The sequence below is a fragment of the Megalops cyprinoides genome, chromosome 2 (assembly GCF_013368585.1).
Source record: "Megalops cyprinoides isolate fMegCyp1 chromosome 2, fMegCyp1.pri, whole genome shotgun sequence".
Classification (NCBI taxonomy): domain Eukaryota; kingdom Metazoa; phylum Chordata; class Actinopteri; order Elopiformes; family Megalopidae; genus Megalops; species Megalops cyprinoides.
In genome coordinates this window covers 46,815,949-46,830,682 of record NC_050584.1, presented here as the reverse complement: position 1 = coordinate 46,830,682, position 14,734 = coordinate 46,815,949, and the positions used below count along the sequence as shown (strand labels likewise).

The 14,734-nt window shown below is 42.5% G+C and overlaps 1 protein-coding gene across 4 annotated transcripts in view; it reads right to left on the bottom strand.

Moving 5' to 3' along the window:
* Positions 1–3,407: 3,407 nt before the first annotated feature.
* LOC118796488 (voltage-dependent R-type calcium channel subunit alpha-1E) overlaps positions 3,408–14,734 on the bottom strand; it is a 95,913-nt gene continuing 84,586 nt past the window's right edge. For 2 of the 4 annotated variants that reach the window (XM_036555398.1, XM_036555416.1), the window contains 10 exons: positions 13,767–13,863; positions 10,576–10,681; positions 10,132–10,239; positions 9,873–9,973; positions 9,459–9,565; positions 8,817–8,952; positions 6,048–6,176; positions 5,303–5,453; positions 4,897–5,078; positions 3,408–3,932 (listed from right to left, as the gene is read on the bottom strand). In XM_036555398.1, coding sequence (XP_036411291.1) covers positions 3,408–3,932; positions 4,897–5,078; positions 5,303–5,453; positions 6,048–6,176; positions 8,817–8,952; positions 9,459–9,565; positions 9,873–9,973; positions 10,132–10,239; positions 10,576–10,681; positions 13,767–13,863 — 1,642 coding nt within the window. The remainder of the gene's footprint in view (positions 3,933–4,896; positions 5,079–5,302; positions 5,454–6,047; positions 6,177–8,816; positions 8,953–9,458; positions 9,566–9,872; positions 9,974–10,131; positions 10,240–10,575; positions 10,682–13,766; positions 13,864–14,734) is intronic. The other 2 variants (XM_036555406.1, XM_036555425.1) reach the window with 2 other exon arrangements.

Sequence of the window (14,734 nt, the reverse complement as noted above, 5' to 3'; positions counted from 1 at the left end):
TATTGAGTGTAGATTGATGAGGGAAAAACTGAATTTAAATGATTTTAGCATAAGGCTGCAACATAACAAAATGTGAAAAAAGTGAAGGGGTCTGAATACTTTCTGAATACACTGTATATCATCAAATTGCAAAACAATTAAACTCAAAACAAACTAAGAACTGTCACTATGGCATGGTTACCAATTTATTAAAGAGCATCAGTCATTTTTATTTGTCCTTTACACAGAGAACTGTAAAACATATTTCCTTCACAAAACAAGGTCAGAAATATTTTTAAAGATATAGACAGGCATCTATATTGAAATATAAACAGTGCAATAAATGAGACATTTTATTTATTTATATATACTACATACATACATATATAAACCAGTAAGCTTCTCTATACCAGGAATTCAGGTGCAACATAAACCTTTTTTGTTTAGTATGTTTCACAGAACAGTGACCTCACACAGGCCAGTACAACATGTACCAGTTACTTCCTATTCACATTTCAGTGACATGTCCACAAAACAAATTACAACACATTACGTGATACATAATTGCTGTCTTGGGAATAATACATGTTCAGAGGCTGGGATGCTGGCTCCTCCAAGAAAATCTGAAATCATAGATTTATAGTTTTGCTGTATGTCATAAGCAATAACGACTCAGGTCATGAATAATGAGTCTACAAATGTATGTTTCATCAAACATTTCAAATGAAATTCAATACATTTGAACACTGGGCAAAAGCATTAACTGAAAAGTAAAAAAAGTTTTTGAACAGCCTTCAGCACCTAAGCATTATTTTGTTTGGCCTCTGTGTGGTTGACTTCCCTGTGGACAGGGGCAGGATCACTGAAAGAGATAGACTCACTGAACTCTACACCGCATTAAGAGCTAATCAGGATTAATAATTTTCTGAATGACATCACAAAAGCTTTAAGAGCAAGGCCTTCTGTGGGAAACAGGATTCTGCATACAGCTGAGGAGAGACCTTTTTCTCTCATAATACTCACTGTGAAAATAATTCACAGAAGGCATCACAAAGAGGACGAGAAAGTCCACAAAATACAAATTTACAGGAGAGGTAATCCGCCCTGTGATAAAGTGAGGGTCCATTTGTAGGAAAAGTTGAACTGGAGTTATATTGTGTTTACGGTGATTTCCTGTTGATATAAATAGAAATCAATATGCATGTCTACACAGAAATAATCTTACAAAATGCAAGCATGAGCTAATTTTCAGATTTCAGATCACAATGGACATTTTTTGGTTGACAGAGCAAATGTCTAATTTAGCCTCATGTGTACAATCCATATTAAAGACATCATTTTTATTTCATCAAAAAGCACTTTTTGCTTAAGACCATTTTAAAATAAACGACCAAAAGCAACTGCTTTTGTTAAGGCTCACATTTCAAATTTACTTGCATTACCAGCAGCCTAATAACTTGTGAATTCACTCAGTAAAACTCATTGGTGTATGGCCCTTAAATTTCATTTACATTTTGCTCAATGGACAGTGAACACTACAGACCACCATGTTCCCAATGTAGGGATAAAATGTTGATGTTTTAAAGGTGAGTAAGAGTAGGGTGGAGTTTTTCAAATGTTATTCAAATTGGCTGATCTGACTTACAGCCAAGCTCATGGTCTGTATGAAGTATGAAGGGACCATCTATAACACTATCATAGCAAACAATCAATACAATTTGTAAGTACATCACACTCCAAGGGACAGAAAAATGAAGACAAATTAGGCTTTCAGGAATCACAGTGAAATTAATGCATTTTTTTATGGAAGTAGTTAATTACTAGTCACAATGGCGGTGTAACTAGAAGTAAAAACAAAAGGGGACACATTTTGCAGACATCAGTCAAAAGGGCAAAACATCTTACCTGGGTAAATAAAAAATACCACATTCGAAAACAATTTGCATTACATGTATAGAGGACAGACACTTGAAATTATTGTTGCGCAAAAAAGAACAGTAACAATTTATCTTATTTACAAAAAAAAAAAACCCATGGCTTTTAAAGACATTTTATACATAATTTGTATTTTTTTCTTTTTTTAATGTATCCAGTACATTAACACACAAAGGTGTTGATGTTTATGTGTTATATAAGAGACCCAACCTCTCTGTTCAATGAAGCCCAATCTCTCTCCAGCAGGGCTGGGATGGATTCAAGCACTCCCTGCAGAGACCATGCAGGATCCACCGCGTGAAATGGCACACAAAAGAGCCACAGATGCCTGTACAGATGCACTGCCAGCCAGGCACCACTGTCCAACATGGAGGGAAAGGGGAGAGACGTGGTCCTCCCAACCGTATTCCAGACACATCAAACCTGTCTTTCAGCTCGCCCATCCATGAGCTGGCAGTGGTTTATATTCACTTCAGATACGGTGCGCTGTGATCGAGCGATAAATGTACATCATTCAAGTAAAAAAAAAAAAAAACTAGAGTAACAGTGCCTTTTTAGGGACAATAGCAGTTTGGTCAATATAGTGTGCCTAATGCTATGGCGCTGAAGCAGATTTGTCATTAGTGCATTTGTTTGGTTAATACTCTCTAACAAATGACAAGGGCTCTGGGTGACATAGGATAGCCAGTGTGGTGCACCATGAGTGAAGCAGGGCGCACACAGCATGAATGAAATGTTAGATATTATCCAATGTCTGCTGTAGATTCATTCATCTTACATTACATTTCATTAATGATATATTCTTACCCAGTGGAATTACTCAACGAGCCCGTCATGGTTTCAATGCATCCCTGATATATCAACATCCCTTTGCGATTTCCTGAGGGAGACTGAGTGGACACTTCCGAATGGAATTTCATGGTGGTAAAGGGGTATATACAACTGTAAGACCATACTGTAAGACCACATTTGATTGATCCTTAAAAATCTACTCTGGTTTGTGAAATCGCAAAATAATTGGCCTGTATATTTTGTTTGGATTTCCAGCATGCAGTAAACCTGTTGATACAATATTTCTGAGCAAATATCAGAAATATCTTGAATTACAACGTGGCCCAATGCTGTCCGAGGTTTTTTTTTTTTTAAATAGAAAAGAGAGCCATGTAATGCAGTCATACCCACCACTGTGTAATGATCCCGTTCTCACCCTGTGAGGCAGGTGCAAAATGCCATCACTTATAGTGTCTCTCAATTTTACCTTTCAGAAGTTATGTGGTGGGAAGGAAATAAACATGCCACCCGCCTTCTCCATCTACAGTTTCTATAGACAAAGAAACTTCTGAAATTTTGGCAAACATACCTATTCTCTCACACATCCATGCGCGCACACACACGTACAGACACACATACAGAATAGCACAAAACAGCAGAGAACTCTGTCTTTGTAGGGAGCTGTTCTGTTTTGCCCTACTCTCCTGCTTCTCTCTCTCCTCCTAACAGCGGTCGTCCTCGTCGGTGTCACTGAAGAGCTCGCAGGCAGCCACAGAGCTGGACTGGGCCAGGCGCTTGCGGAAGTGGCCGTTGGGGACCTGCCAGCTGTGCCGCAGAGGGGGCGCCGAGCTGATGGTGTTGGAGCGTCCCAGGCTCGTGGCCACGGCCGCCTCGAAGGTGAGCGTCTCCTCCAGCCCGGCCGAGTCGGGGCTGTTGTACTCCTCGTGCAGGGGCAGGTAAGGCTCGGAGATGTAGCGGTGCGGGGTGGAGAGGTGGCTGCCCCCTCCCCGCTGTCCTCCTCCCTCCGGGGCCGCCCCTCCCTCCTCCCACGATGGGTTCTCCCCTTGTCCTACGTCCTGGGTCCGTGCGCTGCCGCCGTCATCCCCGGGGGACGGGTGGGCGCGGCACACCAGGGGGGAGTAGGAGATGTGGGGCCTCGGCCGCGAGGGCGTCTGGGGCAGCTGCCGTCGGCCACGAGGAGTGCTAGAGTCCGAGGCGGAAGGAGCTGGGCTGCCCCCGCTGACAACCTACAGACACCAGCAATCATGAGTGCAACCTCACTGGCATGCCAGGCCAAACACAAATATAGAAATATTAACCACAAACAAAGCACATTTCTGAACATTACATATGTATTTGAATATGTGAGTGACTAGAGAGTCACTAAGTGAATGAGAATGCCAGAAAGAGTGCCAAGTGCCAGGTGTGTGATTGAAGACATGTGTTAGTGAACACATCTGGGGTAAATAAGAATAATAAATGTTAATAAACGATCAATGGGCACCATATTTGGGTTGCAGTTGTTAGGAGACAGTTTTGTGGAACGGCATGGCGTTTGATCCGGACACACGCGTTGTGTATTTGAATACAAACGCTGGAGACAAGCAATGTGTATTCGAATACAAAGCAATGTCGCTACATCCGACCGGAGCCAAATGGCACCTCTTGTGAACCCTATGGAGCCAATTAGGTTACAGGGCTCAGGAAATACCTAATTAGAGAGGGAGCTGTTTGGCTATGCACAGTTCCACAAAACCAATCAGAAACAGCACCCCCACTGGTCATCATAACTCATATGCAAATGTGACTGCTATTAACTGTATAAAAAATTAACTAAATTCTATACCTGTTGAACTTCTGCTCAATGCTGATGTTCCCACGGCCAGCTGTGCTAATAAACCTACCTGTCTTTTGCTGCGAACATCGAATCTGCTTCTTTGTCGAAACGAAACACGTTTTGGTGTTCCGGACCTTTACTAACACAGTGTAGCATAGTGGTAAGGAGCAGGGCTCATAGGGTATTTAACGCAGAATTGCCTCGGTAAAATATCTAGCTGTATGAATGGGTAACGTGAAAAATTGTAACCTATATAAGTCACTCGGGATAAGAGCTCGGGATAAGAGTGCTAAATGCCAATAACGTAATGCAATATTAATTGAGAAGCTGAGAGAGACAAAGAGACAGAGAGCGTGCCCGGCAGCAGTGCTCACCTGTCTGTGAGGGGTGTGTGTCCTCCCCTCGCTGGGGGACCGAGACTGTTTGCGCTCTCGTGACTGATGCTGGCTCCGCTCCTCTGAGTTGCAGCGCGACACATCCGGGGACAGCAGGTGGCGGCGTTCTTTGGACCGCCCCCTCTCTCTGTCCTCCTGCTGTCTGTGGTCTGACCTGGATCCTGTGAGGGCAGGAAAGAAATGATGAAAGCGTACACGCTGCACAATAAATTAAGTGTACAGCTCGAGCATTACAGACACGGGACTCAATTATATTCTGCTTTCACCATACAGGTGAGGAATACATGGCAGTACATTATTTCACACTGAATTTGCAGTACAGAATAAAAATGAAGTAGAAAATGAAGTCATAAGTATTTAATTTACAGGTGAAGTGGTGACTCACCTGTGCCCTTGTAGCTTCTTCGTCGTGGTCTATATAGCTGGTCAGGGCTGACCCTTTCTAGGGAGTACTCATCTAACCAAAGCCCATTGACACACTGGTCACCAATGGTGGAGAAGGAGCGCTTCATTGAGCTGCTGTCTGTCATCACCTGCTATATGTGCGCGCGCGCACACACACACACACACACACACACAAACACAGATCTCAATACATCATTCTTTTTCTCTTCATTTTCCAACTGAACACCACTTTGTGCATGGAATCTAGAGAAAGAAAGGAACTGTCTCATTTCAAATCAAAGGTAAAAAACACAAAAGTGAAACTTCACTTCATCCAACCACTAAACATTCACCTTTCTGATTTCTGAGCCAATTCTGACACAAAATGCAGAGCATTGTATTATTATTTATCAAATGTCTTTCCTTCAGCCTTACTGCTTGAGACACAGAGAACTTGACAACCTGCAGAACAGCCCGTCAGAGGAGGTGAACGAAAAAGCAACCTGTCCTTTTCACCACGCGAGGGATCCCCACAGCCAGTGCGACACGGAACCACAAGAAAGCAATCAGGCGCAGCTAAGCACCAATAATCGGTTCATGCAAAACCTCTCCAGGGAGTTGCCGACACAAACAAGGATTTCCCTCACACAAGCGCCTCCCCATGGCCCCCGCAGCTGCGGCTGCAGGAGGCTGAGGGCCCACCTCCCTCAGAGGCCCGTGGGGGAACAGAACATGAGAGGCTGTACCTGTGGTTCTACGGCCAGCCGCGGCATGGAGGAGGCTCGGATAGATACTGCCCTCCACGGCACCTTGAGCGGTGCGCCCTGCCTGTTAGCGGGGCAAAGGACGCGATTATACTCTTTGTGCTCCGGCACCTAAGGCAATCAGAGAAAGAGAGGGAGAGAGACATGAAAAGTTCTGAAGAACAAGACAAACAAGAGAGCCGTGATGCAGCAATGACGTCAGTAGACCAGCAGGGGGGCTCCTCGCCGTGAAACAAGATGATGCAGTATGCTAACTCGAGACCGCCTCTCTCTCCCCCTCCTCGCTCTATGGAAAAGCACTGGTAGCGCATGGGGCCGGCCAAGAGGGGCTGCGTGTTGCCAGTGTCATGTGTTCACTGCACTTCTTTCAGACAGGGTTGGCAATCTCTGCGTATTCTCTCACTCTTTCAGAGGCCATGCCAGCAACAGCTTGACAATTGCTGATAAAAGCGAACCTCCACACATAAGGGAAGAGGGTAGTGATCCAATAAAATAAAAAACGACAACACAAAAAGAGGGTAACGATCAAAACAAGGCCGTCTGAGAGGGACTGTGGGCTGTCGTGAGGTTGTGCATATGAGCACAAGGTAGAAGCACACATGCACACACAAGCGCCAAACAATGCAACTCCAGCTTTGGATGCAGTAAGCAGAAAGAAAATATATACCCATCTCATACTGACTGCTGATTTTGTACATACAGTACACAGAATAAGTACTCAACACCTTAAATCGAAGGAAGATAAAGACCCCACTGGTAGCATGCCTGAGGAAAACACTGTTTCCGAATAGAGACTGAAAGACAACCACATACAGGAGGGACCACTGCACTGACAGGGGTGTCAGTATTTACACACCGTTATCATACCACAAAATCAAGAAGGAAGTACACAGAGACTACATCAGGAAGCTGGGATTTCTATAGCAGGCACTGTATACTGTCAAGGTTTGAACCCATTGTGTTCTTGTCCATTTATCCAAAAAGTTTGTTTGACAACCATCATCATACAATTAGACTGACACACAGTGAGCACTGGGAGATGCACCTCAAGCAGCAACTAGTGGTGTTATCAAATAATTTCTTATTGCTGGTGGTCAGTATGTTTTCATTGCACAAAAAGTGCAACATAAACTTGTTTAAATAAATGACTGATGAGCCAGTACCACTGAATAGTTTCAGACTCTACGTGTAAAAGGTCATAAAAGAATCACACTTGATTTTACACATTTTGCTGTGTAAAAATTATAATTGTGAAAAGTGGATGTGATGTGCAACGACCTTCAGTCTGTGTTGTTGAGTTGAGCAAAGATTATGATCGAAGGCTTTGAAAGAAACATTTCAGCTTCAAAGCTACCATCTTTCTCATTACCATCATCACAACACCAAACTAAATAAGCGAGAACCCATATCCAAAAATCCCAAAGCAGAAACCCTTGCAAACAGTAGCATATAACAAATGTATATTTTGCCAGGAAATATTGCATTCAAAGTGTTTTATGGTTTATGGACAATCTGGATGAACGACAATGGGGTTCTGACAGGCCATTCATCGATTTCAGCAGCACAGCGAACACAGACACAGGTACTGAGCACAAATAAGTGGGAGGGAGATGAAGGGGTTGGCCAACAGCTATTTAAACCCAGCTCTTATGGGAGGTGGTGGCACTTTCCTTTCTCAGAGCTAAATCACCATTAGTGCTGGGATTAGAATGCAAAAAGCACAGCTGTTAGTTCGAGGCTCTAGTACTGCAGGACCTGCCATGGAAACTCATAGAGTAGTAACTGGCCCTGTTCATTCATATAGTGATGACACTCCAATAACAATGAGCACCAGTGCTTTTTCTGGAGATGTGACATCAGACAAGAGTTTGACAATGAGGAAAAAGAACAGTCATCTATCAAACCTTGAGAAACAAATCAAGCCCCCCCCCCCCCCCCCCCCAACACACATACACACACACACACACACACACAAATACCCCCCTCCTGCTGACATTAGTATACTGCATATCGATTCAATGTTTTTGGGTCAGTTCTTGATTTGCTGAGCACAGAGTTGATTGGATGAGCACAGACAAAGATGAACTGATCAATGAGTCAGGGGTGAGGTTGTGAGAGCGGTCAGGGGCAGGCAGACGGCACTTTCCCTGCGGGGGGTAGTTTCCATGCTGGCTGAATAATCGAGATTCTCCTCACTGACTCACAACCACATTCTGGCAGCATTTATTCCACTCACTCAACAGCACGTCTGAGGACATTAGGGCTCCCATCAATATTTAAACAGAAAGTCGTTGGGTCTCAGGAACTCAATTTTGAAATAATCTACCTCCTTTTTTGCTTTATCGGTGATAGAAAGAAGATTTGAATTTGAATTTGGGAACAGAATGTCCCCTATTCCCTCCCAAAATAGAATCAACCCATTCCGTCAGACGAAGCCATACAAATAAAACAAATGTTAAATGTGCCTTTGAAGATGAAATGTGTTTTTCTTGACTCAATGGTAATTTTTTATGAAGAGACCAGCAATGACCAGTGCTACATGAACCGATTATCCAGTAGTTTTCATATCTTCTAGGAAGTTAGTTTCTAATGTCTAGAAAAGGCCCGAATGCCAAATTCATTAGGATGATCTGCACAGCAATGCTGCTGTATGCAGACATACGGTGCTGGGTAGTGGACCACTGGGCAAGTATAACACAGAAAAAAATATGCGGGCACCATCATCAGCTTCACGTGAGACTGCTTCCTTACCGGGGCGTGATGGTGGTGGTGGTGGTGATGATGCCGGTGGTGGAAGTCTTCCTTGCTCTCCATGTCCGGAGACCTGGGCTGCATGAAGAGCTCCTGGGGTGAGATAGGACTGAGAGCCACAAAACCCCCTCTGGTCCTGAGAAGGCACACAGGATCACACAACCTCAGAGGTGCTTCTTTCTCACTCTCTTCCTCTCTCTTCTCTCTGTGTCTCCCCCTCCTTCTCTTGCTCACGATTGTGTTGCAGTAGTGGGAACTGATCACTTGTGAAATGCTGGAGTTTGCATTCTATAAATTATGGCATAAAGTAATCTTTTCTGTATCAAGCTGGCAATAAATGGCATGTTGTTTGCCACAAATGAGCAAGATGAATTTCTAAATGAAGTTTTTTCTTGTGGTTGTTTTTTCGGCTTTGTCACTTTTATTTTAATATATGAATAGCATATTTTTCCCATACTCTTTGATTAGGGCAAGTTAGCTAAATGACATTTGAAGGTAAAAGTGTTCCTCTCTGTCACTGTCTCTCTCTCTCTTTCACACGTGCACACACACACACACACACACACACACACACACACATACACACATACACACAAACACACACACACACTCATGAGCCGGGCTCTATTGAGCTGGATTTACAGGGCTGATCCAGCGCTGTGGGGCAGGAAGGGCAGAGCTTTGGCACTGGACAGGATGTCCTGGGGCAGGGAGGACGCGTCCATGCGCTGGAACATCGGAGCATGTTTCTGCAGTGACAAAAAAAAAAAAAACAGCTGCAGGTTTGCCCCACCTCTCCTTCCAGAGTGTTGACCATGTCGAAAACAGCAGCTCTTCAATTACAAGCTTTGCTCTGTGCATGCTTCACCATCATTTACCAACGCAACACAGCACTTAACTGAGAACATTAACTACATGCTGAAATACTGATGACAGCTGGTGAACAAGTACAGTATAAATTGTCAGTGTAAATTGTGAAAGAGATGCAATAATTTACATTTGAAAGGAAAGCATGCCTCTGACAAAGGAAACAGTGACGATGATCGTGTGCTGTACCTGTTCCTCCAACTGCTGCCTCAGCTTCTTGGCTTTGCTCTGTTTGTAGTAGTCCATGATCATCATGGCTGCATAGATCTTTCCAATCGTCATGTCGCTGGCTGGAAGACCATTCACCCCTTCATTATACCACTGAGATGGACGCATTTCAATGTTACGCTCACAAACACAGTAAATGCCACGGAAGAGTGAGTGCTGCCATCCATTAAATGTGAGTATTCATCAAATCTACACTCTTGCTATGCCTGCTGTGGTTCACCTTTGTGCACTGGGACCAGCAGGTCCAGGGTTTTCTGAGAGAGGTGAGGCCAGATGACACTAATCTCTTTCTGTAGCTCAATGTCCAGCTGGCCCCGGTCATCTCCTCCTGTACAGCAGACAGTGAGACATGTTTCCATCACTACATATCATCACTTACTGTATAGATACTGTATGTAATGCTGGCAACACTGTATTACATTTTGCAAATACTTTTTTTGCAAAAACTAGTACTTTTTACAAATGCATTAGTCCCATTGTCTATACCTCTCTAGTGTCACATTGTCTTCTAACTTAACTGAACTGTTTTTGCACAAAATACAGCTGAGAAGGCTGTTGCTTTTGTACATAGCCAGAGGGTATAGCTGGACATGATACGTGCTCAACACACTCAAAGTCAGAGAACAAAGCAGATCTCAGAGTGGCTGTTAGCGGCAGATCTGACCTCTGGCGATTTTGATCTCCAGGGCAGTTCGAATCAAGGCCATGAGGGTGGAGGTAAAATGGACGGACATCTCTTCATCCACTGGCATATTCATCAGGACAAGCCGCTGTGGTCATTCACACAGAGTGAAAAATAATAGTGAAAAAAAGACACTTGTAGAACGGTAAACCAAGCAGTTAGATATCAATCAGAGCAACATGTGCCACCAAGATGAGCAAGCAACTAATGCATCAGTCGTGTACTGCTAGAAAGATCCCTCATCCCATTTCTTATCAGTGGGGAGTATCTTTTTTTCAAATTGCCACCTTCTCTCTTAAGGCAGCGGATGTCACTTTTGGACACGACTACTAGAACTGGTGATGTCATGTGATCAAATTTTTTTCTTTTGTAGCAACAGTGTTTTTTATCTGTATTTCAACAGTCTCATTATGGACGTAAAGACATATTTATGACTCTTTTCTATTACACTGAATTAGAAAGTGAATAGTATATACTATATATGATCTGAAAACAAATCTATACAAAACAAGTGAGTCAAATAAATGTCAAATATATGTATAAAGTATGAAGGTATACTGTATGTACCCTTAATGGAAGTAAAAATAGTCTGCCTACATGCAGTCACACAGGTATAATGTTCTGCTTTTGGTATTTTAAGAGTAGTGTGCAAAATCACACACAGCTACCTTGCTTTGCTTTCAAAACAAAGAAGTGAGAACTAAACACACAAGGCAGATTTCCCTTATTCTCTGATACACAGTGCTTGTAATCACATTCTGACCAAGTACACCAAGCATGCAGGGGAGTGGTGGGCTTGTCTCTGTACAATGACAGGACCATGCACACAGCTGACACGCCAGACACTCAACAGAGACTAGAGAGAAACGTAGAGGGCACAAGAGAAAGACATGCACATGTAAGGAAATGAAAAGAGAGAGGAAAAAAACAGTGTAGCTGTGAAAGAGGCTGTGAGACTCTTTGAACACTCCACAGCACAGCTCTCCGCCTTAGACTGGATCACCATGACACTCTGCAGGGGCAGGCCTTTGTTAAGCCATAAACTGCAGTTTAATAGTCCAGAAAACAAATGGAGAGGACATCAGCCAAACGCATAACAGAAAAATATGCTTTATTTTATGGTGCATATCATTTACGGCATACTATATGGTAGGTATAACTTTAATTTATGTGCCGGACAGCACAGCCAGCAAAGCATTTCAACAGTTCAACAGTTAAGATCACAGTCAGTGAGAATACTATGATGAAGAATTTAAATATCTTGCTTTTAATTTCTGCCACACCTCCTCAATATTGCCTAGAGCAGTGTTTCTCAACCCTCTCCTGGAGTACCCCCTGCCCTGCATGTTTTAGATCTCTCCCTGCTCCAACACAGCTGATTCAAATGATCAGTTTGTTATTCAGCAGCTTCAGAAGTTCATAACGAGTTATGGCCTAGAGTATGTTTTTTGTGGATGTGAACTGTGCAAAATAAAAAAGAAGAAGAAAATCTAAATCTGACATAGAACACCATCTACTGCCATATACATCTGTCATGTGTGGACATTGGATATAAAAGTAGATGCTGTAGTCTAAATATGCCTGTGTCAGGAAAGACACGTCCGACGTGATATTTTCATCTGGAATTTTGTCCATGGCTCCACTGGTTATAATCCCTGATCATAAATATCAATCCAACTAAGACACTATGTACATTAGGAATTCCTTTTAATGTGTCCGCTATGTGCTTCATTTGGTTCATGGCTGGTATCTTACAGTTTGTAGTTTTGAGTTTTCACAGTTTTGAAAGTGCTGTGTTCACATGTTATGTACATCTTCTTAAAGGTGGCATTCTTGCAATTGTTTAATTGATCTCTCTACATTAAAATAATCTTTGTTTTGATAAGTTTTAAAAGTAATCTTTACATATAAAAAAATTAATTAACAAGTAAAATTTTAATACATTTTTGATTATATATTTTCTTGGTATGTTACACTTTTTGTACTCTTTAATAATTTAAATCCCAGAGTTTTAAAATACATGGCATTAGGCAATTTTGTACTGAAGAAACATGCTGCAAGGGAAAATATTGATGGAAAAATAATGAAACAATTCTAAGAACATTAAAGGGCTGCTCTGATCAAAATCTCTAATTTGACAGTTTGCATAACATCACATCAATGACTGAGAACAATGCTTCCCAAGTGCTGCCTAGAAGCGAAACCCCTCCTGATCGCAGATGATGCAAGCGGAACTGCTGTAAGGCAGTTATGAGATGTTGCTGTGTGTCAACAGGAGGAGGCGGGAAGGACAAGGCACAAACCCTGCATCTTCAGCTTCATCTGAATATACGAGCTTCAGTATACTGGTCAATATGTTGTTCCTTCTTTCACCTATACAACGTCCTACTTTCTCCCGCTGACTTGCTTGAGAAGCTCACAATTGCCATAGTTCCAGTTATGTCGGCAGTCGGGAGGAGGCTTCTCTTTTTGCTAAACTGTGCTTCGGTTGCATCACTTTGTGTCATCAAGGTTATGTTTTATTCATGTTGAACAACACATCAAATTACAGATTTTTGTCTGGACTCTTAAAGTCCCCATTCAGAACTTGGTCTGAATCTCACTTGCAGTCTTTAATGGCAAACTCTTGGGATGATTATTCAGAAATCTTAAAGGGTCCGTTATTATTGTCAACCCCTGATGAGAGTCATTTTGTGTGATTCCAGATTGTCCCATATTATGAGTTTCATATGAAACTGTACAAACGCAAAAATATATCGAGAGACATGCAGCCTGATGAAGAGGCCAGATAACACCAAATCATAACATCAGTACCCTGCACTGATTTCAGGTTTGATTTAGGGTAGAACTGAGCTTGCCAACCTGCGTCACCTATCAAGCAAAACCGTCTTATTCTGTCTTTGGCATATGTAGGGTAACTGTTGCTCATTCTTTTGAAACCTTATTTCATCAATGGCTCAGAGCAAAAGATACACAGACAAACAAAGACATCGCAAGTTTTGCCACAGATTTAGAGGAGACACTTTGACAGTGAACAAGAACAACTTTGACACACAAGTGCTCTGTGATTTTTTTGTTTGTTTTTCATTATCCTCATTTACAAGACAAAAATAAAAGTCAGATTTTGCTGTCTTAAATGAACTGATTGATGAACAATTCGTTCTTTGATCTACCTTATAAGCGACTTTGGAAGGACATTTCTTGCCGAGGCCTAGTGGCGGTGACATGTGGGTCAGCATCTCATACATGGCAGTGTAATGAATGCGGCCACTGGGAGGAGTCAGGGAGCAATGCAGATGAGGAGGAGGAAGAGGAGGAGGAGGAGGAGAAGGAAGAGGAAGAGGAGGAGAAAGGATGTGGCAGGCATTCCCAGGGAACAGAGGGAAGAGAAGGACATGGAGAAGAAGACAACACAAACAGAAAAGAAACAGAAGAAAAGGGAAGAAATAACAGAAAGGTTATTCAATGCAGTTCATAGAAGGAGCAGAAAAGGGGGGAAAAAAGAAACAAATCAAACAAAAATTTGGTTTTCACATTTCTATGCAACGTTGGCATAGAAACCAAAGGAGAGAGAGAGAGAGAGAGACCTTGGGATGGCCACAGGAATGACTGGCCAATCCATGTGATCTGTGAGTTCTTACCGGAAGCTCCACAGAAGCTTACTGCTTCACCAGAGCATGGGGGGAATACATCCCTGTGCCTATATGCCTAATCTCCACCCCATGGCTCATACAGGTGCCCCAGCAGCACCAGATCAGATCCAGGCACAAAGAGACAGGGCTGCCAATGACCGGGTCAGACAGACTGGCATTCACAGGGATGTGAACCCAAAAGCACAATGATTTGTGTATCGGAAAATTACATCAAATGTCTCAACTCCTAACTTACCTGTCAACCTTAACATGGTTATAGTATTAATACAAAAATAGTTCTTTATGACAAAGTAAATGATAATAAATGGATGAAAAACAACTATATGTAATTCTGTCAAACATAAAACTTTTTAACCAAATTTTAAACCAACAGTTTACAATTAAATTGTCAGACTCTGCAAAATAATATATCTCTCTTTATGTCCAGAATATGCCCATGTTAGCCTGTCTGTTCACGTCCTGTACAAATAGCCCCCTCTGACACATGT